Genomic DNA, 27,172 nt, shown 5'->3' with positions numbered 1-27,172 from the left:
ATGGCTTAGGCCTTTATTAAAGAGGTAAACTAATTCAATAGTATCTCCAGGTGAGGACTGCTATTAAGAAGTTAGCATGTGTAATATGAACAGCTGAATGTGATTAGGTCAGGCTATTACAGAGAAAATTATAGAACCCATCAGGAGAGCAGCACAGGCTGCAGTTAGATGCAGAAGATAATTATTCAGTTAGTTGGTTGGGAGATATCATTAAGTACCACAGAAGTAAGAGGTGTAAAAAACATATGAACTATAATAACTAAAAGCCCCATGCACACAAAAAATTACTATTAACAGGAGAGTGGCAATATTCATTTATGACTGTAATGAAACCATCATGAACTATGATGCTAAACATTTGAACAGTGACCACAAATTGTGGTAACACAGTAGAGTGACCATGGGTCAGTGGGCAGGGGGGTTGCAAGAATCTTTGAGGTATTGCCTAGATTTCAAATTCCAACAGTCTTCATAAATCACAAAAGAAGGAACACATTAGGAAATGTTTTCACTAAACAACTACGTAAGCACCAATGCTGACTACACACCATAATGATCTACAAATAAGGCCTCAGATAAGAGATGGTTCAACCTAAGAAAGCAGGAGAAATACATAAACTACATTAAGAAGAGGTATATAAACATATCTTCTGGTAAACCTTCCGGGATGTAAGGTCGTGGTCCATGAAACTCTTCAGCTCGTAACGTTTCGTCCAGAGCTGCGCTGGACATCTTCAGAGGGGTGTTTCTCCTCCGGTGAGTCTTGCCGACTCGGCAAGAAATGGGGGGGGAGTAGTGGAAATGGAGAAAAGTAGAAAGACTGGGTGTGATGTGATGGTGGAATGATGGCTGTGTAGTGCTAGAATGGGAACATGGATGGGGCTGGATGGGTAAGGACAGTGAATAATGAAGGTTGAGGCCAGGAGGGTTACAGGAACGTAGAATGTATCACAGGGAAAGTTCCCACCTGCGCAATTCAGAAAAGCTGGTGTTGATGGGATGGATCCACGTGGTACAGGCTGTGAAGCAGTCACTGAAATGAGGGATGTCATGTTTGGCAGCAGGTTCAGCAACAGGGTGGTCCACTTGTTTCTTGGCTGAAGTATGGTGGTGGCCATTTATGTGGACAGATGGCTTGTTGGTTGCCGTGCCCACATAGAATGTAGCACAGTGGTTGCAGGTTAGCTTGTATCACAGGTAGCCCTGCCTTTAATGGAATGGGTGACATTCGTGACCGGACTGGAGTAGGTGGTCTTGGGAGGGGGTATGGGACAGGTCCTGCATCTAGGTCTATTACAGGGGTATGTCCCCAAGGTAAAGGGTTGGGAGCAAGGGTTGTGTAAGGATGGACGAGTATATTGTGTAGGTTTGGTGGACGGCAGAATACCACTGTGGGAGGGGTGTGAAGGATAGTGGGCAGGAACAACAACGAGAGGTAGTGGACAAAGTAATTCATTTGCTCCAGTCCTGGGTGGTACTGAGTTACAAGGGGAATGCTCCTCTGTGGCTGGATGGTGGGACTTTGGGAGATGGCGGAAGACTGGAAAGATAAAGCACGAGAGATTTATTTTTGTACAAGATTGGGAGGATAATTAAGGTCTCTGAAGGCTTCAGTGAGATCTTCAGTGTATTTTGAGAGGGACAGCTTGTCACTGCAGATGCAACGGCCACTGGTGACTAGGCTGTATGGAAGGGCCTTCTTGGTATGGAATGGGTGGCAGCTGTCGAAGTGGAGGTACTGCTGGTAGTTAATAGGTTTGATAATGGACAGAGGTACAGATGTAGCCATCTTTGAGGTGGAGGTCAACATCTAGAAAAGTGGCTTGTTGGGTTGAGTACAACTAGGTGAAGCAAATGAGGGAGGAGTTTTTGAGGTTCTGGAGGAATGTGAATAGGGTGTCCTTACCCTTAATCCAGATTCCAAAGATGTCGTCAATGAATCTGAACCAAGTGAGGGGTTTAAGATTCTGGGTTTTTAAGAAGGATTCCTCTCAATGGCCCACGAATAGGTCGGCATAGGATGGTGCCATGCAGGTGCCCATAGCCCTACCCCAGATTTGTTTGTAGGTAATACCTTCAAAGGAGAAGTAATTGTGGGTGAGCATATAGTTGATAATGGCAACTACGAAGGAAGTTGTTGGTTTGGAATCTGTTGGGCACTGGAAAAAGTAGTTTTCAATAATGGCCTAGCCACACCTGGTCATCACATCTGTAGTGACCAGCAGTCCCTCTCAAAATATACTGAGGATCTCACTGAAGCTTTCACAGACCACAATTAACCTCCCAACTTTGTACAAAAATAAATCTCCCATCCCTTATATTTCCAGTCTCCCACCATCTCTCAAAGTCCCACCGTCTGGCCACAGAGGGGCATTCCCCTTGTAACTCAGTACCACCCAGGACTGGAGCAACTGAATTACATTCTCTGCCAGGATTTTGACTACCTCTCGTCATGCCCTGAAATGAGAAATATCCTGCCCACTATCCTTCCCACCCCTCCCACAGTTGTATTCCACCGTGCACCGAACCTACACAATATACTCAATCCATCCTTACACAACCCCTGCTCCCAACTCCTTACCTCATGGCTCATACCCCTTTAATAGACCTAGATGCAAGATCTGTCCCATACATATTCCCACCACCACCTACTCCAGTCCAGTCAGGAACATCACCTATCCCATCAAAGGCAAGGGTTACCTGTGAAACTAGTCATGTGATTTACAAGCAAAGTTGCAACCACTGTGCTGCATTCTATGTGGGCATGACAACCAACAAGCCATCATCTACATAAATGGCCACCAACAAACTTCAGCCAAGAAACAAGTGGACCACCCTGTTGCTGAACATTCTGCCAAACTTAACATCCATCAGTTCAATGACTGCTTCACAGCCTACACCATATGGATCCTTCCCACCAACACCAGCTTTTCTGAATTGTGCAGGTGGGAACTTTCCCTGCAATACATCCTACGTTCCTGTAATCCTCCTGGCCTCAACCTCCATTAGTCACCATCCTCACCCATCCAGCCGCTTCCCTGTTTCCATTCTAGCACTATACATCCATCATTCCACCATCACACGCAGTCTTTTACTTTTCTCCTCTTCCACTACTTCCCCCCATCCTCCTTACTTCTTCCCTTCCCTCGATCTAACCTGCAGCACTTCACTGTCCACCCTCCCCACAATACTATCCCTCCCCTCCCTACCCCAGTCTCCTCCTTACCCCCACCCAGTCACCTCTCCTATCATGGAATGGTGCTGATGCTCACAGTGTGTTTTCAGTTGCCTGAGACTGCAGTAACATGCATATGTGTGTGTGTGTGTGTGCGTGTGTGGCATCTATTGTTGAATAATGCCTTAATGTCCAAAAGTTTTATTTGTGACAGTGTTTTTGTTGTGCCTATCTGGGACCTAGCATCTCCGCTACATGGTTAGTAGCAACTCTGCTATCTGGTTAGTAGCAACTTTCCTTTACATAGTGTAGTCTGACTTTTAAAGAATATGTTAACATCTGATTTCAAACAAGAAAAGGCACTGTTAATATGCTTCAAAAAGGTAGTTTTTGAAGAAAGGAGGAAAGACCAGTGTTTAATGTCCTGTTGACCACAAGTTCATTAGGGACAGTCCTGGAAGGAAAAAGGGTACACTCTTTGCAAAGGAACAATAACAGCATTGGCATGAAGTCTTTTAGAGAAATCAAGGAAATCTAAGTTTGGGTGGCTGGATCCATATTTGAACCACTGTCCTCCTGAATGAGAATCTTGTTTCCTGACCACTACACCACCTCACTTTGCTATCGTTTCTGAGAAATGCTGGAGTTCAGTTTGGTGAAAGTAGACAGATTCACAGAAAAGCATTATCATTAAGGACCACAGTAGGCATTAGGAGATAATTATGAGAACTATACATAATAAGCTTAATTTATTCATTCTGGTGAACTGGCCAATAAAGTAATATACCTCTTGTGACAGAAAGAAAATTTGAAGAAGTGCTTGTTGGTAATCAGTTTGTCTTTAGAAAATATGAGGCATGCTGACAGCAGTTTCCACTTTCACAGAGAATTTAGGCACATCTGGTTATAAGATAAAATTTGCAGGCCTTAGAAAAACTGTCAGTAATTCCAGGACCGACATATTTATGATGAGAATAGGAATAAAGTGCATCACAGGATACATAATTTACAAAACCTGAAATAACTATTAAGAATGATAAAAGTGGAATATGTTGAAAGACAGCTTTGAATTCAGGTAGTGTCAAGGAAATTTTAATTAACCTGTACGTTGAAGATAGAATGAAGGAAGGGCAAAATATGTTCAGAATAGGAATGAAAATTAATGTAAAGTCCACCAAAAACTGCCAGTCCATTTTACACATGACTCCAGATTTTCTTCAGTGATTTTCAGCTCTCAACAGTCATTCTATTATCTATTTAATGAACAAAATGTAAAAGCATATGTGATAGTTCAAAGAAGCACTGTGTTTAACAGATCATAAAAACCTCTCTGTAGTCCCAACATGAGGCTATAAGACTTAAGACTAGCGTTGTTAGTTGCAGAAGTAGCAGCATGAGAAGTTTATCTTCATGATTGTGCACACACATAATGTGTGTAGAAGTAAGTATGAAAGGAAGAACTAAGTACCTGAAGAGTGGAATTGTTGAAAGAAATCATATGAACTCAAGCTTTTGCCCAAATATCACACTTACCTGACCTTGTGCAATCTGCAGCAGCCCATAAAAGTTCAGAACTGATCTCAGAAAGCACTAAATGACAACAGCAACTGAGATGGTTCACACAGTCTCATTGCAAGGCTATTTTATTTTGTAAGTGATCACATTTCATCTTAAGGATTAACCGCAACGTTTCCACTATTTAAAAAATGGGCTCTCTGAGTAGCATTATTTTCTCTCTGAATTTTTATTTGTTTCAGTTATTTCCAACATTACATTGACCATTTGCCATGAGCACTCACTAACAAAAACTTTGAGTACCATAAACTGGAGTTTTCATTACATAGCAACTTACCACTTTGATTACGTGTAACAATTAGTAATCTGAAAGTTTGCAATTAAAGTCATTTTACTTAAGGTGATGCTCTCCTATGCCAAATCTTGTGAGTGTGTGTATGTGTGCGTAATTAATTGTTCCATGGTTTGGATTCTACACCTGACTATATGTATGTCTATAACTGGTTGACAAATCAGTTCTAAGACAGAAAGAGGTGAGATCACATGCTGCTGATTCTTTTATTTCTTCATATTATTCTTTACATGAGAAGGAGAGACAGACAGAGAGCAAGAGGGAAGGTATCAGTATGAAGTTATACATCATAGCTACACAAATACAAGATACATGATTGTCATTACTTACACAGGTATTTGCTCTTCCTTTTGCCCATTATATGGTGGTTTTCCGTCCTCTGTTCTGGAATATCATTCAACAGAGGTGTCCGGCAACTTTCAATCCCAGGAAAGAAACCAAGTTGAGAATCAAGAGAAAACACTGGAAGGCAAAAGATGTAAAGGTGGGTTAGTTGTATATTGCTTTACAACGTGCAAATAATGTGTAAAATGTACATAACATGTTGATGATCATAATTACTGAAATATTAAAGGCCAATCCTCTTAACATTTTACAAATTGCCAAAAACCACGTTATACAGGGTGAAGTGAAATTTGCACACTCAGGCTTCACAGACCAAGCCCTCAAATGCTAGTGATAAAAAAATGTCTCTCACAAAATTTTGTCTGGTGAGTACAACCGGCAGAAAAAGGACGTTAAAGAGTGGCAATCTGGCAACACTGTAACCATGTGTGTGGTAACTACCTCTGTTAGCACATTTCAGCTGTGCAGTATTGGTGCAATGGATAGAGTTTTGGGTTAGCATGTAGGAGGTCAATGGTTCGATCCTGGGTTGGGGTACATTCTTTTTTTTTTTTTTTTTTTTTTTTTTTTTTTTTTTTTTTTTTTTCATGCTGTAATATACACTATTTCTTAGGTCACATGTATAAATTTACAACATTTTGTAATGCTGAACATAACAAATATGTGGTTAGACAAATAAGAAATAGACAGTTGAAACAAATGACCTTCACAGGACAGAATAACTACAAAAACAATATCAATTTTGAGATGCTAAAAATGATAGCACAGTACTTTTTATTTATACTACATGTAATATGAGCAGTAAGATGTTTCACATTAACAACCAGTGAAAATAAAAGTGTCCATATTAATGATTGCATGACCTTCACAACAGAATACATTGTAACCAGAACAACAGATGCTCAAAGTGACCTCCCTGTACATCCAAACTTTGTGCAACCCACCAGATTATACAGCACCCTTCACAGCAAAGCTGCATCCACAGTAACAAGAGTAGCATGAACACATGCTACCAATTCTTTCACATTCATTGGCGGAGTAGAGAACACGAGCTCCTTCAGGTGTCCCCACGGGAAGAAATCCAGGTGAACGCGGTGGCCATACAATTGGACCTCCACGTTCAAGCCATTTCCCTGGAAATGTTTTGTCCAAATACTGTTGCACGTTAATTCCAGAGTGTGGAGGTGCACCATCATGTTGGAACCAAATCATCTGCCGAATATGTAGTGGAACATCTGCCAGCACATCAGGCTGATAGTTTGAGAGGAATACATCATACCTTCGTGCAGTCAACCAGTCAGGCAATAAGTAGGGACTCAGACACCTGTCGCCCAATATTCTGGCCCAGACGTTGATACCAAAGTGAACTTGATATTAACAGTTATGGGTGATGTGCGGGTTAACCTCACACCAATAGTGGGCATTGTGCATATTGAAGACACCCTCACGAGTGAATGCTGCTTCATCTGACCGTATTACGGTGTTCATGAAGTCACTGTTGGCTTCCAGTTGTTGTTGGAACCATTCACAGATTTGTGTCCGCTGATGGCAATCTGCAGGATGCAGGTGTTGCGTGAAAGCATAATGATATGGGTCCAGCCCATGCTCGTGCATCATGTTAATGACCATGCCTTGTGAGACACGTCACTGCCTTGCTATGTTACATGTACTTACTGAGGTTCTTGGTGTATGACCTCCACAATAGCTTCCTCAGTAGTTGGAGTACAATGAGCCTGTGGACGACCACTGTCACATGATGGTGAAAGGAGAGAATCTGACTCCCAAAGGCACAGCTCCAGATGACGAAACACACTTTTATCTGGATGGCGTTGATGAGGACATCTAGCAGCCCAGTTATCAGATGCACCAAGGACCAGAAGCATATCCACATATTCATCGTTTGTGTATGCCACACATCTGCCACATGGCTTAGAGGTTTACAATGAGAAAATTTGATATGTGTACGCAAGTACGCTGGAGTCTGTCATGGGCGCATTACTCCACTCGCAACAAGCCCCTGTCTGGTGGACAGTGCATAAAGTATAAACACACTGTCAGTCCTATGCACTGTTCCACCTAAAGTGCATTACCCCTCTGACAGATACTGCTCTGCATGATTCATAACAACACTGCTAATTGTGAAATGTTTGGTTTCAAATTACACTGTTTCCCTAATGGTAATAAATGTGATCTTTCCACTATCCCATTGATAGAATAACAATCACAACAATAATAATAATGCATCAAGATACATGCTAAACAGTATGTGGTTACCAGACTCAATGTTGAAAGGCATAATTAGTGGGACCATGATGATAACGTGTACAAATAGTAACAGAGTTTGGACATTATTCACAAAGCACGTTGCTTGTCCTACTGGTAACATAAGGCCCTAACAAAATGTAGTGGAGCTGAACGAGGCAAGAATAATAGTTGGTACTAATCCATGGGACCATTGGAGGAGGGTACAAAGAAAACATAAATTCACACCCACAAAGTGGAAAGGGCTTCTTTCAAAGCTGACCAATCCTCCATTTCTACGACTGTAGTATGTTTTCTAGAACACCCACTGCAATCGCTGTTGATGATTGAGATGCCAGATACCGTACTGCCAGGACTACATTTACCAAATAAAAAACATATACCTCAACCCAGGATCGAACCATCGATCTCCTGCATGCTAACCCAAAACTATATCCACTGCACCAACTGTACAGCACGACTAATGTGTACTGACGGAGGTAGTTAACATGCATGTGGCTACAGTGTTGCCAGATTGCCACTCTTTAATGTCCTTTTTCTGCCGGATGTACTTGCTGGACGCAATTTTGTGAGAGACATTTTTATATCCCTGGCTTGGGGGGAGTCAAGCTGCGAAGCCTAAGTGCATGAAATTCGCTTCACACCGTACATAATTATTACACATATTGATAAATCACTAAGGAAAATTCAAAATGTGGAAGTGAAAATGGAATATGAATATTATATGGAACAGAAGAAAGGTGTGCACAAACCCATGTGCACGCACATGGCCACACACACACACACACACACACACACACACACACACACACACACGCACATACACATGAACAGATAGTTGTTTAAGCGCTAACTTGTGTAATACACAGGCAGACTCTGCATCATAAAAATCAGGAAGATAGGTAATACAAAAGAAAGTTGAGGCTTAACACATTCATGTGCAGAAGAGAAGGAAAATCTTTTCTTGTCTGTAAAATAAGATGCAGATTTTATTTAGCTAACAATGAAAGTGTGTGTATGTGCATGTAAAATTAATTGTTCCCTGGTTTGGATTCTACACCTGACTATATGTATGTCCATAAGTGGTTCTAAGACAGAAACAGGAGAAATCAACATGCTGCTGATTCTTTTATTTATTTCTTATTATTCTTTATGTGAGAAGGGCTCAAATGACAAATTTTATAATTAAAACTGAGAAGAAAAATCCTAACATTGCTTGCAATGAGCAATATTGGAAACAAGAAGAAAAACTAAGTAAAGGATACAGTAAAATAACATGCCTGTGAAAAGACAATAAGTGTATATAAACAATAAAATCACAATGCCAATGGAGTAAAGATACTGGTATGGGACTTAAGGTGAAGAATGGAACAACTGAACTGTGTTTGAAATTAATGTGCCAAAAAATTCAAAACAAATCTGTTTATTGTTTGTGTGGCAGTTAAAACAATTTAAACATGCTTTGGGAACTTTAGATGAATTTTTAGGTATTAGTTTTAAAATTAGGATATTTGTTGCATAGACATTTTCATTACTGATTACCACCTCAACTGATAAAGAGACATACATTTTGAGAGTTTACATCATGCTTTGTTATTTTTGATGAGAAGTTAGGTTGTTTTTAACTTACTTGACAAATGAAATACTTATTATCAGGAAATTTGTTCTCTGACTTTGCTTCTGGACTGATAAAATCATGAAATGTTTATTTTAATTCATCTTATCAAGGGCACAATTGAATTTTCAGAGCAGATATTTCAGAGAGAGCTGCATATCATTTCATTACAAAGTTTTGTGAAAGATGACACTTTACAATAGGATTTAATTTCCAAATGAGAAAATTTGTAACAGTCTGCCACTAGAACTAATATATTTATTGCAGCTTGAAAAGAATAATATGCACTTACTGTGTGGTGGAGTTAAAGACAGTGCAGAAACAGATGAGAGTGGTGGGAAACTAGAATTATCTAGTGATGCATCCTGAAACAGAACATGTAAATTCAAATATCAATAAAAATAAAGGAAAGAAAATATTAGTGTTTCCAGGCAAGTTTAATAATCTACTTACTGGCGGTGGTGGTGGTGGTGGAAGATTGACAGATTCAGTGCTGTTACAGAAGTCAAGTCTATCCCGATCCCTTTCCCTGTCTCTTTCTCTCTCTCTTTCACGATCTCTCTCCGGAGTGTGTATCTCTAAACGGCTGCATTCAAGGTTTTGAGTCTCTTCACTTTCCAGTTTGAGAGGAGGTGGATGCTGCAAAAAACAAATGAAACTTTCTGTAAGATTCTGCTTACGTAGTGTTACTTCAGAACTGAGACAGTTAGATATTTCACAAAAAGAAAATTTATTGTTTTGCTGATGGGAGACATTTATGGAAAACTGCATAATATATTTCTATGATGTTGGAGATATGCAGAAACATGCACATAATGAAGAAATGTATACGACATGTGGATGAGTGTCAGTTTGAATAGGAATGTAGAACTTCAGTAGTGGACAGTAATGTCAATAAATTTCAGATAACTCAACCTGAGGTGGGGAGGAGGAGATTAGTGTTTAACGTCCCGTCGACAACGAGGTCATTAGAGACGGAGCGCAAGCTCGGGTGAGGGAAGGATGGGGAAGGAAATCGGCCGTGCCCTTTCAAAGGAACCATCCCGGCATTTGCCTGAAGCGATTTAGGGAAATCACGGAAAACCTAAATCAGGATGGCCGGAGATGCAACCTGAGGTTATTAAGATTGAAACAGAATGTATCTCTATGGTAGGTGAAGATGTACACTATGTGGTAAAAAGTATCTGGACATCCCCAAAAACAAATGTTTTTCATATTAGGTGCATTATGCTGCGCTACCTACTGCCAGGTACTCCATATCAGCGACCTCAGTAGTCCTTAGACATCATGAGAGAACAGAATTGGGTGCTCCACAGAACTCATGGACTTTGAATGGGGTCAGGTGATTGGGTCTCACTTGTGTCATATGTCTGTATGTGAGATTTCTATTCTCCCAAAAACCCCTAGGTTCACTGTTTCCAATGTGATAGTGAAGTGAAAATGTGAAGGAGCACATACAGCAAAAAAGTGTACAGGCCGACCTCGTCTGTTGACTTACAGAGACTGCCAACAGTTAAGAGGGTTGTAACGTGTAATAGGTAGACATCACTCTGAACCACCACACAGGAATTCCAAACTGCATCAGGATCCACTGCAAGTACTATGGCAGTTAGGTGGGAGGTGAGGAAACTTGGATTTCATGGTTGAGCAGCTACTCATAAGCCACACATGACACCGGTAACTTCCAAACTACGCCTTGCTTGGTGTAAGGAGCATAAACATTGGACGATTGAACTGTGGAAAAACGTTGTGTAGAGTGAGAAATCATGGTACGAAATGTGGCAATCTGATGGCAGGGTGTGGGTATGGCGAATGACCGGTGAACATCATTTGCCAGTGTGTGTAGTGCCAACAATAAAATTCAGAGATGGTAGTGTTATGGTGTGGTCATGTCTTTCATGGAGGGAGCTTGCACCCCTTGTTGTTTTTCAACACGATCGAAGACCTGTTCATAATGCAAGGCCTATGGTGGAATGGTTACATGACAATAACATTACTGTAATGGACTGGCCTGCACAGAGTCCTGACCTGAATCCTATAGAACACCTTTGGGATGTTTTGGAATGCTGACTTCATGCCAGGCCTCACCGACCAACATTGATACCTCTCCTCAGTGCGGCACTCTGTGAAGAACGAGCTGCCATTCCCCAAGAAATCTTCTAGTACCTGATTGAACATATGCCTGCCAGAGTGGAAGCTGTCATCAAGGCTAAGGGTGAATCAACACCATATTGAATTCCAGTACTACCGATGGAGGGCGCCATTAACTTGTAAGTCGAATTCAGCGAGGTGTCCGGATACTTTTCATCACATAGTGTAATTAGTACATGTAGTGTAAATGACAGTTTTGATCAGGAAGAGGTTTAGAATGATGCAGATAAAGATGTGAATGATTCTCTTGGGAAAGCTGATGACTTATCAGAGGAAGAGGACATGCTTTTCATTAAGTTGAAAGAAGTAAATAAAAATGTGAATGAAGTTTCCAAATTTACCTTGAGTACAAAATCAAATTATGTTCATAATCTGGTTATCAAAAGTACTCAGAAAAAAATTTTAATGAATTATACAGTAACACTTTTCTGTGCAAAGTGTGCATAAATGTTGGAGATAGACTATTTACTGATTCAATGTGGAGAAAATTGGTAGTTTTATGCAAAAGAGTTTATCCGAATTGGTGGAAGGAAAAGTTGATGAAATTTATAACTTACATAAGAGAGAAGTAGGAATAAATAAAAATGTGACTTATTTTTGGATAACTCATGTAATGACAATAGTAATATAAGTGATAGTACAGTACAATACAGCACATTTATCGTTTTCCATGGATCCCTTGGAGAAGAGTCTCTAGGAAGTGGAAAGTGTACAAACAAAAAGAAAATGGTGGCACAAGATGTGATAGTGGAGTCAGTTTTAATAATTGACAGTAAAGTAAACAATTTGCAAAAGGTAGTATCCAATATAAATGCATAGACAGTAATTTTTAGTGTGCTGCCAATGCTCACTATTTTTGTGATTACGGGATGCAAAATGGTCAACACAATCATGTCAACTGAGGTAGAATGTACAGAAATTCTGTTTTGTTTTGTGCTGATCTGAAAAATGTTGTGAAAGATGAAGTTTGGCTTTCAACCAATACCATTAAATTATATGGAAAAGTAAATGACAATAAGCAAGTACAAAGGTACTTGGAAAGCTTTGCAACACTATGTGACAGTAAGTTGCAGGAGTCTGATTGTTGCTGTGTTCTGAGAATACTTCATACTTGCATTTTAGGACATGTGACAAGTCTGTGAGCACAGTCGTTCACTAGCAGGGTTAGTTTGAGGTGCTTGCAATGGCATCGTGGTCATGAAGTGAGATTCAGACAGTTTTGTGGTACAACTTTGCTCCTAATTTAAACTTAGACCAGTGCTTTGAAGAAATGACTTGCACTCGTTGATGAGTGTCCACATCGTACAACTATATTCAGGTGGTACAGAAAATTACAAAGAGGAAATACTACTCTAGAGGACACTGAGAGGACGGGAAGGCACCAATCATCAGATAAGGAGGAAAACATTGATGCTATGAGGAAAATGGTAAACAAAGACAGGTGAGTGACCTACAGGCAGGTAGAGGATGCCTTGGGGTTAAATGCAGCAGCAATTTGTTCAATTCTGCATGATCACTTGTGAGTAAAGAAACTTTGCCGTCTCTGGGTGCTGCATAGACTGACAGAAGAACAGATGACACAATGTGTGGCTTGGTGCCAGGAGATGTTAAAGAAGTCTTCGAAGGGAGAATCTCAGTATGTGAATAGCATCATGACAGGGAACAAGATTTGGCTGTACTATTATGACATGCCGACTAAGACTCAGAACAAAGTTTGGGTCTTTGAAGACGACGACACGTCTGTAGGAAAATCCCTATCAGCAAAGAAGAAAATGATAGCTTTTTTTTTCTTTTCTTTTTTTTTTCAAATGGAATGAAATTGGGGACCATCACAGCTAAGTGGTACACAGAGCAGTGTTTGCCCAAAGTCATCCAATCTTTCGAAAACTTGCAACCAATGTCAAGAATGGACACTTGGTTCCCCCATCATTCAAGCTCACTGTGCCAAAGCATGCACAAAATATTTGTGAGGTATAGGACTGAAGCTTCTTGAGCAAACTCCTTACAGTCCAAACTTTCTCCTTGTGACTTTTCACTTTTCCACATGTGAAAATGAAGCTGAAAGGAGTGTAGTTTTGAAGTGATGAGGGCCTCCTGAAAGCTTGGGACAATGAGTGTGCCTTACTCCCTACAGAAACTTGGGAGAACTGGTTTAGCGATTGGGTTCAGAGCATGGAGAGGTTTATTTAATGGGCAAGAAATTACTTTGAAAAAACTAAATAGATAAAGCTGTATTTCAAAACTTCCCTAGTACCCTTTAGGACGTTCAGTGCTCTGTATTGAATTCATTATGTAGTGGTAATGCTTCCCCAAGCTGGGTGATTTTATTCTTCCTTTCATAGACCACTCAATCCTCTTCTACTATCCTGTCTGTAGATTATAAGTGAACAGTAATTACCTTCTACACTGCTTAGCTTAAATGTATATAAATGTTCACTATTTTGGGATTGGATTTTTGTATACCAATAAGAGCTAGAATAGAATGAAATAATGTGAAGCATATACAGTACAGGAAAATTTTGCTAAATTTTATGAAGTTTTTTTTTCAGTGCATAGTAATAGCAAGGAGAATTTTGTGTCAATAGTAATAAATTTTGTTCAGCGAAAAGGTAACATGAATGGAAAATGAAAGATGAGTCAGGATATGTGAGAAACATGAAAAAATCTGAAAATCATATATAAAATCAAAAGTTAATCAGGTAATGTGTTGAGTCAGTAGGAATTTGTGCAGTGGCAGAAGTAAAGAAAGAAAGAAATAACATTTTGAGTATTTGGTTTAGTACTATAAAAAGTACATACAAAAAGTTTTGTACTCAGTGCAATCGGTTACGGAGAGGTTTGCTCATATGCATTAAACTGTGTCAATAGTATAGCCCTTCTGGCATTAGTAAAAGAAAACAGTTAAGAAATAGCTACCTTCAGTAATGTATATGGAATTAAAATGCAAGACCTGTATATGTGTAACTCTTAAGCCTCACTTTAAAGTAATATGATGGAATCCAGTGAAGTGATGATTTCAGCAACTGATATTTTGTCTGGTATGTAATGTGAGTAAATTTTGTATACAACACTAGGATTTGTTATTGCAGAGTGTAGCTCTGTAGGTTCATTTTTTGTATGTGATGAGCAAAGCAGGTGCTTATTTCTTCGATAATGGAGTAATGAGGTAATAATCATGCAAGGATGTAAGGTATAATGATGCATCTATAATAAATGCAGTAGAAATGAAGTAACAAGCAGAAATGTATTAGGTAAGGAATGAATGGGTAGGGAGCCTGACTTTGCAGTAGAATAATTGTTGATAACACATCTAACAGGGTTTTTACAAGAAATAAGAGTGAAAGCAAATCATTACTGCTGATACTGAGCAGTAAATGAGAGAAATAACAGGCATAAGTAAGTATAACATGTGAATTGTGTACAGATGCACATGGTTTTTGTGCAATGGAATGTCTTTTATGAGTGAGGCAACATATTTTGTATATAATCTATGGCACTGCATACAAAAAAATTGAATACAAGAGTAATATTTTGATGTAGCACTAATCATGTTTTGCTGCATATTCAATTTTCTTGCCATTAGTAATTGCTATTTGTGTTTCCAATAAGGATAATGATCAGCAAAGGACAAAAGTTCCATTAATTGAGTAGCTCACTGCAATGAGTAAATATTAATTCATACATGCTGACTGGATTTGACATTAATGAAATAGAAATTGGGGTACATGAAATATTTTGTAAATTGGACTTTTGAGTGCAGTGAAGTGAGTAAGTGATTTGAGTTAAGGTATAGGAGGAGATGAAACAGATTCCATTCTCTATACATTGTGAAAGGTGACCTGTTATGTCAACATGAAAAATTAATACTTAAGTATATATGTAATGTTACATGATGGATATGTCTTTAAAAATGAAACATTTTCTTATAGATTCAGTTATCATAATTATTTTTGTACTAGAGTGGGATGTTTTGTTTTCCTTTCCACATACAATACTGGAGAATAACCACCTCCAAGGGCATTGGTCAAATTAGAGGACATGGGACAATCATTTTGACCTGAAGGAGGCATGGACCAATCTTCAGCTAAGTACAACAACGAAAAGTGTATTGGTGACCAATAAGTAGTGAAGTGACTGGAAGATGGGAAGTTCTTCCTATTGTGAATAATGAAGAGTGTGTAGACTTCCCATTTTGTTTTCTTTTGCTATTAATTTCTGACTTTCAGAGCCACTAAAACGAAAATCATTTGAATTTAAAAAGAACTTTTGATAATTAAATATGGTTTCTCTTGTATGGTGTATGACACAGTATTTGAATGTGTTTTGGGACGGTTTGTGTATCTTTGTATCGTGCATAATGGTCAGTTTTGATAACCAAACTGATTTTGAATTTGAATGAGTGACATTTTTTGTAAAAAGTTTGTAGCTAATTGTCCAGATATTGGATTATATAGTTAGCTATTTAATAGTACATGTCTACAAAGCACAATGTGGGTGGCAATGAAAAAAAGAAAGAATATTCCTTACAATTTTTATGTTCCCTCCCATCTGGCAAATACTGACCCAGGGCTTATCCAACTTAATTTTATTCTCTGTTACATTTCTTTGGTCATCATGAGTATAATGAACCAGTTAGTTTGCCAAAAAACTATGTTTATTACAAAATATCAGTAATTTCAGATTTTGCTATCATTGCTTATATGTAAATAAATAGTTTGTTACTAACTTCCTGATTACATAAATGAAAAAGCTACATAAATAACTGAAATATCTCTACAGCTAATCATGAAAGTATATTAGCAACACCTGCACTCACTTAGTTTCAGAGTAACTAAATTATGTAGTTAAAATATTGTTACTGAAATAGAATCCCATATTTTGGCAAACTAACCGGTGTAATTGAATTGGAACTGCTAATGTACCTGAAAGTTAATTTTCAAATGAATATCCATTCACTATTCGGTTACTCAGAAATGTTAATCTATAATGGTAATTTATGAAAATTCAGATAACAATAATAGACAAATTCAGTTTCAGTTATTTAAAAAGTATAAAGGATGCTTGTTCAAAGCCATTTTAGTCAGTCTGCAGAGAGCTATGAAACGTACATAATCTACGTTCACCAATACTGTGAAACGTATCACAGATGAATCAGTTCAAGTTACAAATCAGAAAATGTATCTTGTTTCATCAAACAACAGGACTTTGTTCAATGATTTATTGACTGTTTAAATGATTAATTGGGAAGTGAATGTGTAATTATTATTGCAGAGGTTGTAAACCTTCAATTATGTTCACTGTGACAATAGGATCAGACTGTGAACTGTGTTATTTCCACATGATAATAGAGCATCTACTTACATTCCTCTGCGTGTGTCAAGCACTTGAACAGTTAAGTTCTTTCCATATTGGTCTCCTGCGGGTCAAATGAACCTGCCATCATTCAGGCTGCCCTTCATTGTGTACATTCAATACCGTCTTTTAATCTCATTTTGTCTGGGTCCCACACATGTAAGCAATAACCTAGGATGAGCCAACCATGAGTTTTGTTAAGTACAGTGATGCCACTAGACATCACTATGAAAACTGATTAGCTGACACTATATCACTGTTGACTACCACAGTGCCACTATCCAGATGAAACTTATCAGCAAGAGCATCCTCTGATGGGGCCACAAATACCAGAATCCTGCATACAAGCTGGCTTGAGCCACTCTGAACTACTTAATTTTATCATTGCGTTGACACAGGGGAAGTGTGTATCTGTCAGTCTATGGTTACTCTTCATATCATGTAAGTAACTGTACAAACTGTACTTCATTTGGATTCATACTTAAAGGCTCTGGGGAGTGTCAGTAACATATATCAATTAGTCAAATAAGCCAGAGGAAGTACCCATTAATTTCGTAGCACACCTTCACAAACTTTGCAAACTCATTAAATTTTTCCATTACCCTATCAATGAACCATATCTGTCTCCTCCTTTGTCTACGACTGATCCTAAGTGATCATATCATCCCAAGACTGTTACACTCAGGTACTTGTATTAGTTCATGCCAATTTTGACTCATTCATCATAGGATGGCATGTGTGTGTGTTTTGTGAAGTGCACAATTTTACATTTCTTAGCATTTAAACCATGTTAACAATCTTAGCAAAATTCTGAAACGTATTAAAATCTGACTGCATATGTGGAGCTGTTTTTCGATAATCTTTCATTATAAACAGCTACATCATCCACAAAACTCTTGAGGTTACTATTAATATTGACAAGGCCATTAATACCCTGCATTAACAAGGGCTCCAACACATATGGAGGCACTGCTGAAGTTACTTCTAAATGCTATGGTTATGGTTATTTTATAGCTAGATCCCTTTTTCATCTTCAATTTTAACTTACAGTAAGAGTCCTCAACATATTTCTATTCTTATTCATTAAAATGAAAGCAAATTCTTAAAGTCTCAGATATGCTCGATAATTTTGCACTGGCTTTTTAAAATATGTACACAATAATGAAAATATAAAGCATGCAGTGTGCTGTCAGTATGTTTATAATTTTTTTTTATCTATTATTGTGCAATGCATCACTCATGCTGAAATGTACTATGTTTACACAGTTATGGTTATTTTGTAACTACCGTATTTACTCGAATCTAAGCTGCACTTTTTTTCTGGTTTCCGGTTTTTGTAATGCAGCCGGCCGCGGTGGTCTAGCAGTTCTAGGCGTTCAGTCCGGAACCACGCGACTGCTACGGTCGCAGGTTCGAATCCTGCCTCGGGCATGGATGTGTGTGATGTCCTTAGGTTAGTTAGGTTTAAGTAGTTCTAAGTTCTAGGGGACTGATGACCACAGATGTTAAGTCCCATAGTGCTCAGAGCCATTTTGTAATGCAAAAAACCGCCTGCGGCTTAGAATCGAGTGCAAAGCGAGCGGAAATTCTGAAAAATGTTGGTAGGTGACACCACAACTAACTTCTGCCGTTGAATATATGTAGCACTACACAGGCATGCTTTGCGGGCACAAAGATAAATACTGGCACCAAAACCTCTGCGTCAGTAAATAAATTTTAAAAAAAAGGTGGAAGACGAGGTTTTTTCTCCTCCCCGAGTTTCGACCACTGCATTTTCATACATTATCCAACGAAGTAAATACAAAGTCCGTATTGTTCATCTTCGAATGTAGCAGCATTTCAATGCACTACGAAAATCCACTGGCAAGACTGTCTGGGATGTTTGACAATATGGCCAACTCTACGTTCTGAATTTTTTCCTACCTGTGAGAAGAGATGGTTGCTAACAGGAACTTTTATGAATTATGAATCACATGCAGTATTCTCTTCACCGTAAGAATAATATGAACATAAACATTTTGCCATGTATTGTTTCGTGTTTGCTGCTATCTCATTTAAATCCTGTCTGCCTAATAAACTACGAAACTAGAGTGAGACAACAGCAAACCCGGAAGAATATACATATCATGTCATGTTTATATTCATATTATTCTTATGCAAAATAGTGGTAGTTAGAAATGAAGCATGGCAACTAACTAGATTTTTGAATCTAAGATGACTAATTTCTTTGCAGAATGTAATGTACTAAAGAGGCGCCTGCAAAGATTTCCAAACGGAGAAAAATTTTCGCTGAATTCTCGTTCAGAACATTTTCTATCACACGCAGTCTATTATTTGGTTCTTGTTGATCATTATCAAAGAAAGCAGTAGTGTAAGTAACAGCAAATAGCAGTCTCTTGCCATTGTTTCACTAATGAGACAAGTCCTCTTTTTTTTTTAATATAAGCGGCGGCAGCACGCACTAAAGCAACTAAGCAAGCCATGCCGCGAGCGGTGACAGGTTGTAAGCACTCATCATCAGAATGCGACAAACAAGGATGACACAGTACAATAAGGCATTTCCAGCTTAGAATGACGTAAACACCTATAAAAAAGAGAACGGCACTTATCAGATCAAAGAAAAATAAGCAATGAATTCAAACGAGAAGAAGCACGTGAAAAAGGAAGGGTACCCGTATTAATACGGATGGAGTGCCTGACACATAGCAATGGCTACCTGGTAAAGCTTAACTGCTAAGCTTACGTCTCAAACCAAACTACTGTAGCTGTATCGTCATTCATTTGACTTAAATTGTGTCTCATATTACAATGGACCAACTTTGTTTCGATTTGGAGGTGCAGCCATAAACTCTTCTCTCCCCCTGAATTTCGAGTCTCAAATTTCAGGTGCGGCTTAGATTCGGGAAAATTTTTTTTCCTTGATTTGGAGTCTCATTTTTTAAGTGCAGCTTAGATTCGAGTGCGGCTTAGATTCGAGTAAATATGGTAGACTCCTTTTCCTTTCTCTTTTTTAACTTACAGTAAGAATCCTCAGTTTATTCCTATTCTTATTCATTAAAATGACAAAAGTTCAGAAATGGATGGTAATTTTGCAATAACTTTTTAAAATATGTAAAAAAAGAACAAGTGTGCTCTCAGTACATTTATAACAATTTTTTTCCCCCCTCCACCACATGCATGTGTTTTACATTAGTTTTATTCAATTGTTGACAAACTACACTTTGCTTTGCCATGAATGTGTCAGTTCATAATAGTTCATTTTTATCCCTACTGCCCACAATACAAGTAGCCGTAATATTGCACTTCTGTAAAATCATTACTGTTACTGCTTTTTTGTTCCCACCTCAACCTGAAACCAAAAGTCAGTAATTAAAAAATTGTGGTCCAGATGGTATTTGTTTATTTATTATAACTTCTACATCTTTTGAGATGACTCTCCATCCAAAATAGCTTGCTATGTGCTATATCACTAAATCCTCAGTCCAGTCACACACTTCCAAGTGATCATAGTGCATTTAATAAGTGTTGGCAAGATAATGAGCCACATGATCTTTGAGCTCTGGAATTTCTGCATCTACCTGATAGTTTTCAAGATGTAATGTGAGAAAAGGATGAAATGGGTTTTGAATGTTTTTGGAATCCACAGTAATTGGCATGGAAGAGGTCATCATGTTCAAGGTAAATCATTAGGTTGAGCTCAGAATATGATCTAAAATACTATAACAGATGGAAATTGATGACAGTGGATGGTATTTTAAGCTTGTAGATGGGTGTGATGAATTCATTTTTCCATCTACCAGCCAAAGGCTTTTGTTTGCACTATTTTATGGTTAAAAGTGGGGTTAACTCCACTGCAAATTCCATATGTAGTATGACAGGGATTCCTGATGCCTTGTTCAATTTTAGCAGTTTTTATTGTTTCTCTCTACCACTGACACTAATAGGTAATTATTAAGCTATGCAGTGGTGTGAAAATTGAAGCTTTGACAGTCCTCCTGTATCTTCATTTGCAGAGGAACCTATGAACATGGAGTTCAGCATTTCTCCTTTTGGTTTTCTACCCTTAGTTTTAGTTTCTATACCATAAATGAGTATCTGGACAGTAGCTTTGGTGCCACTCACACTTTAATATATGATCACAATTTCTTTGGATTTTGTGAGAGGTCTTTCTACAAGATTCTGCCACAGTAATTGAAGGCTTTACACATTGCCTTTTTGACAACTAATCACGTTTCATAAAGACTCTCTTTATCTATTGGCCTACACTTTCTTTTACACCTATTGTGCAGTAATCTCTGCTTCCTAAGCAGCTTCTTTATGGAGACTGTCTACTGTGGAAAACCCCTGTCTTCATGAACTTACTGTTCTAATATGTACATGAGTGTTTGGTCAATTATTCTTCTAAAATTGACTCACACTTTGTCTGTGTGCTCCTGGCCCGAACTAAATATCTTGAGTTCCTCCTTGCAATATGACACTACTGCCCATGTATGTAGTTTACTAGACACATAACTCTTCCTATTTATTCTGGTTTTTGCCCACCCTTGATTCTGAGTCTTGCCCAAACAATTTCACATGCAGCTTCAAGTACTCTTTTGGTGGATTCTAGTTTCTTAACTGCTACAGTGAATACATGGCCTCTATTTATCATTAGCCTGTCTTTTAAAAATACCATTAGATTTACCCTAAATATCTGACGGCTGTAGATTTTGTGTTTTGGCCAGCTTTCTGTGCCTAGTGATACATGAGCTCCATTACTGTTCAAGAATGCTCTGGTCTTCTTTGGCTGTTTGTTTCAAATGTTGACTACTAGGATTTTAATAGTCTCATCTGAGGGGACATTTGTTTGGATCTTATACTAAATCTTTGGTTTCCTACACCGTACCATAATCTGGACTGAATGGATAGTTCACAGACCAGTCAATTTTTTCTTTCTGTGTGTCAGGCAAGATGTGTGATCCTGTGAATATTGAAAATTCTACATGGCAATATATATTTCATGCAAGAGCTATAAATAATAAAAAATGACAAGATTTTGAATTATAAATGAGTAACAATGACTTACCACTTGATGTGGTGAAGGAATAGATGCACCATGTTGGACTGGAAGAGCCGATGCATTAACATTGTTACTAAGCATGTGGTTCACAGGTTTTTTCATTGACAAATTCTCTGCAGTTTCTAATGGTGGTGATGCTGTTGTACCTTTAGTCAAATCTTGAGCACCAAAGTCTCCAGATCGTCTTCGAGGCCGAGCCTGATAGAAATGAAATGTAAACTATTTATCAAAATTATTTAGAACAAGTAAAGCTAGTGCTGCAAAAAAGAAGTCTAAAAGCCAAGACATGATTGATTATCAAATGAAAATATAGATGGAATATTATTTTAAACTTTCAATAAAATATGGAATGGGCGGGGTATAAAATGTAGATAGTGACTCTGTCCTGCTTTCGTTACAGGCACCAATGTCAGCCTTGTAAATACTAATTCACAAAGAAAAGTCCAACCACATGTACCAGCCAGCTGCAAAAAAGCAGTACCCTTAGTACAGAACACCACCCCAGATTGTGAAAACTTAACCACATCCTCCATAAAAGCTCCTACTACCTATCAAAATGCCCTTGAATGGGAAGATCCTTCCCAAGACCCTTCACCTCTTTCAAAGTTACATTCTGTTCTCTATTCAGTCCTTGAAATATCCTCCTCTATCCTTAAGCCAGTCAACTCACAATCTGTCACATGAGTCACACACATGTGACAGACGCAGGTGCAAGGCATGACCCTTGCACAAATGCCAGTCCTATCAAAAACATATCCTGCCCTATTATAGGCATGGCCAATTGTGAGGAGTCATATCATGTAACAAATTCACTGCAACTTCTGCACATATTCACTGCAAATTCTGCACATCTTTTTATGTATGTATGACCACCAACCCATTGTCCTCTCGAAGTAATGGCCTCTGCCAAATTATGGTCAAGAACAAAGTAGACAGTCCAATGTCAGGGCACGGTTCTGAGCTATACATGTTCAACTTCAATGACTGCTACACAACATCTATTAATCTACATTCACACTGTTTCCTCCACAATCTCCCTCTACTTCTCTTCTATCTTGCTCACTATCCCCCTACAAAAACATGTCTCCTATTGCATTGTGTACTACAGATGACATCCATCACCTGCAGGAGGGTGAGCTCACTGGTGCATCACACCTATCTAATTTCTTTGCTACCCTTCTCTCCTTCAGGCATTTTTCTCCCTTTCTAACTTCTTCCTTCCTCATTTCTCTCATCTGCTCCACCCATTACACTTTACACAACCTCTCACCGCTGTGGGATCACAACAATGGGGCAATGTAGTTGCATGTGTATGTGTAAGTCTAATGCTAGTTTCTTTGTTTTTAGCTAAAACCTCAATAAGATGTTCATTTCGTTTATGTTTCTGTATATCACTTAAAATCCCATCTTAGAGTGAGTGGTTATTTTTACTCTTTCCATTGTTTGTGTTCTTTGTGACCCGCCAGAGTAGCTGCGAGCACTAATGCGCTGCTTCCTGGACTCGGGTAGGTGCGCCGGCCCCAGATCGAATCCGCCTGGTGGATTAACAACAAGGGCCGGTATGCGAGCCAGCCTGGATGTGCTTTTTAGGCGATTTTCCACATCCTGCTAAGTGAATACCAGGCTGGTCCCCATGTTCCGCCTCAGTTACACAACTTGCAGACATTTGAAAAACGTTCTCATTATTCCATGGCTTACACTAGACACAGACAACTGGGGTGCATTACTTTCATCCTGGGGTGTTCGGGGTGGCGGCAGGAAGGGCATCCAGCCACCCTCTGCGACTAACACTGCCAAATCAATAGTAACACAGCCGACCCCACATGATGTGGGACAAAGGCCCCAAGAAAGAAAGAAAGTTTGTTTGTGTTCTATGTTGTGGTTCAGTGTCATATTAATTGGAAAGAGATTCTTTATTTTTAGTTGTAACTCTCAAATGCAAATTTGTTTCCTATTTCTGTAACATTTCTCCTGTAAAATTGTTTTAATTCTCTAACTAATTGGGTCTTATTATTATAAAATTAAGCCAAAATATAGCATTACTGATGATTCAGTCTTGAGATTCACCATTTCTTCCTCAGCAGCAACACTGAATGTCTTTCTGTTACTGAGTAATATGAAATGGGAACTTTGTAAGAAGAGAATTTTGGCTGTTAAGAGGATTCACAAACATAAAATATAGCATCATTACATGTTTCACTCAGGGTCTCAAAAAGCCTGTTGGCACTTAAGAATGTTTCATCTAGTCTAGCTGACAGTCTGTTGCTATGACACCTTCAATGCCCTGAATAGTGTTATTTGGTTACTAATTATCCAAATTAGTATCAAATGTACATCATGATTCCAACCATGATACTTTTCTGTGCTGTGTAAATATTAATTTACTACTCACAGAACAGATGTCTGACATATCAACATTCATTAACTCCAATATTTCAGACAATGAAGATAGACCACACCTGCAGAGCTTTTATATGGCATCAATGGAATAACTAATGTGTACTTAAGAGTAAGTGACTATAAAGTGTTCAGCACTAAATGATACCATTTTATTGCCAACATGCTACATACATAACAAGATTTTCATATCTTACAAGTTCCTTCATATCTTTTTGGTCACAGTACCAAATCACTATAAATTTGTAACTAAAGAAATCTCAGGCAGAGGAAAAGCAAACTGCATTTTGTTTGCCTGTGGCAAATTAACAAATATCTTCCAACTAATCTACTGCTGATCAGTCTGTCACTACAGCAAAGATTTTTTTCTCAGACAAAATGATTAACAAAAACAGACATGCACTAGTACATAACTATCACAAATATCAGTACCAAAAACATCAGCATGTAGCAAATGCAAAGTGAAGAAATGGCCATCCCCACAGCTGAGTGATTCATATTAGCAGCCTATAGACATCTCCTCATTTGTCACTGGCTACCTGTATAAAATTCCAGTTGGTTGTCTGTAACTGAAACTGATGATGTATGGTTCACACCTCCTCTATACTATGCAGTAATGGAGTAAGTAGACATTCCTCAGTCAACTTTGTACATTTATTTTTTACACCTTTGCCATACATTATTTTAATACAGAAATAATTATGCAATTTCCTGTTTCATTCTTCCATGGAAGCAGATTATCATCTTCAAAACTTGAGAAAAACATATGAAACGGATGAACAATATTCCTCATATAAAACAGAGCCCAACTGTAGCATGTCACAAACCATTTAATGTATGTTGCATCAGCCAACTGTTTAACCGTGTCAATCATGAAATATTTTATTAATATTAATTTTTCCTATCTGTCTTTCTCTCAAGGTAAAAATTTCGAAAACTGGATTATTTCTTTCTTCTTTTTCTTCCCCTTCTTATCTTTGTACATCAGCCTTTCTTCTCTCCTATCTTTTATTGAATTATTAATCCAAATTTTCATTGTAAGTTAGCAGGAAAAATAACTCACCTGTTTCCTTCTTGGCTGAGGTGAAGGTGGATTTTCAGTAAATGATATATGTGGCATGTGAGATAACTGAGGGAGTTTCAGTGGTGACTCAAAGTGCTGAGGTGGACCCTGCAGTCCTGGTGACAGAGAAAATGAGTCTTTCTCTGTTGAATGACCTGTGGAACTTGAGAAATTACGTGGTGGTGCTGACGCAAATAGTCCCAGCTTCTCCAGTGGAGTAAGAGTAGCCGATGGAGGTGGTGGAGGAGGTGGTGGTGGTGACGTATGTGGCTGATCCTTTTCCGAAACAGCATGCTCTGTGTGAGCCAGACCACGCACCTAGAAAACATATTTAACAAAATATGTATGCACAATATAGTTCAACAAGTTCAGTCATAAGTTTCTTCATTTAATTTCTTTTTCCAGCAATATATCTAATGAGTATACAATATTAAATGAAGCTGCAAATGGTATAAGTTATATACTCAGGTTCTAATAATGCTTCAGCTTACAGTCCAAATGTAACACATCTTCAGACAATGTTACCATTAGCTCACTGTTAAGAAGTTCTGAAGCCCCTCTTTGGTCCTAGGATTTTGTTCTGTCTCTCATCATTTTTTTTACTTCTTCAGTGTTTTGGGCATAAGAAAACTGTCAAGTAGGACATGGTTTAGAGCCCATGTGGAACTGCATGTCCACCTGTAACTGGCTATGTGTCAGTTCATAGGTGTACCATACATATACCACATCCAACAGTACCATTCCTAGTAAAGTACTGCAGTATTCAAAGCAATCTTTGGATTCAGGATAGCTTCAGCTAACACACATCAGTGAAACCAGTCTTTTTGTTAACAGCTGACTCTGTCCCAGTGACCATGCAGACTTACATAATATTACTATGCATGTAAATGTCGTTGTTACACAAATATGATACTAAGATGGCAGTGATCCCAATAAGGGTTAAATGTTTTATAAATAAATGTTACACATCTCAGACATGTAGCTAACACTAATCAACTACATTTTTAACACCAATTTCCACTCTTAATACAGTCATAGTGTGACACAGTCCAATTGCCAATTTGTTGACTCCAAGTACCATACTGTAGTTCACACAAGAATGCCATGTAAAGTGGACACATCACCCGCCACATTCAATTTTTTATTTTATTTTATTTATTTATTTATTTTTGTGGCACCACAACTGAGAAGGCCTAAGGATAAATCATAAGACTACAAAGACTTTCACAATGGAGTCCTCTGATAACAAGTGTTCAGTATACTTGCCATGTTAAATTCAAATAAAATTCCTAGTTTCTGACGACTGCCTCTATTGTCATCATCAGGAGCTAACTCTGACTGTTGTGAAACTCATGAGCCTCCCATTTACTTTCATGCCCTGAGGATGTCATCTGATCAGATGGATTACATTACCATCTGATTAGCCAGATTACTTCACCATCTGATTGGGAGGAATACATCACAGAGATTGCACATGCTGAGGTGGCACCCAATGTCTCCATAGATTATATTTGTACTTTCTGTTCAGTGTCACTTGCAATACCACCACTTACATCAGGGGGTAAACTATGAGAAATCTTCCTCTGTGCTCTTTTTGTATCAAGTTCTCACTTTCATCCACTGCTAAGTGCATAGCTTATGATGATAAATCAGCTAAAATTTTCACTGTGGTTCAAGAAATTGTGTAGTTGCACAAGTTTCTTCCATGTTATGGTTGTGATCTTCAGACCAATGACTTGTTTGAGATTAAGCCTTGGTCCCCTTCTAAAATAAAATTTTAATCCTCCCCCCCCCCCCCCCCCAAAACACTTCCTCCATCACCAAATTAAACATTCTTTGAGGCCTCCAGTCATGACCTGTCAACCTTTTCTAAGGTCAAATTGTAC

The 27,172-nt window shown here is 38.5% G+C and overlaps 1 protein-coding gene across 1 annotated transcript in view; it reads right to left on the bottom strand.

Moving 5' to 3' along the window:
- LOC124594455 (protein jim lovell-like) overlaps nucleotides 1-27,172 on the bottom strand; it is a 41,466-nt gene that overhangs the window by 1,813 nt on the left and 12,481 nt on the right. Inside the window, 5 exon segments of the mRNA XM_047132831.1 lie at nucleotides 5,373-5,504; nucleotides 9,557-9,629; nucleotides 9,718-9,903; nucleotides 21,833-22,024; nucleotides 25,287-25,604. Of these exon segments, the coding sequence (XP_046988787.1) occupies nucleotides 5,373-5,504; nucleotides 9,557-9,629; nucleotides 9,718-9,903; nucleotides 21,833-22,024; nucleotides 25,287-25,604 (901 nt within the window).

This window comes from Schistocerca americana, chromosome 2 (assembly GCF_021461395.2).
Source record: "Schistocerca americana isolate TAMUIC-IGC-003095 chromosome 2, iqSchAmer2.1, whole genome shotgun sequence".
Lineage (NCBI taxonomy): Eukaryota > Metazoa > Arthropoda > Insecta > Orthoptera > Acrididae > Schistocerca > Schistocerca americana.
This window is presented reverse-complemented; position numbering and strand designations above follow the sequence as displayed.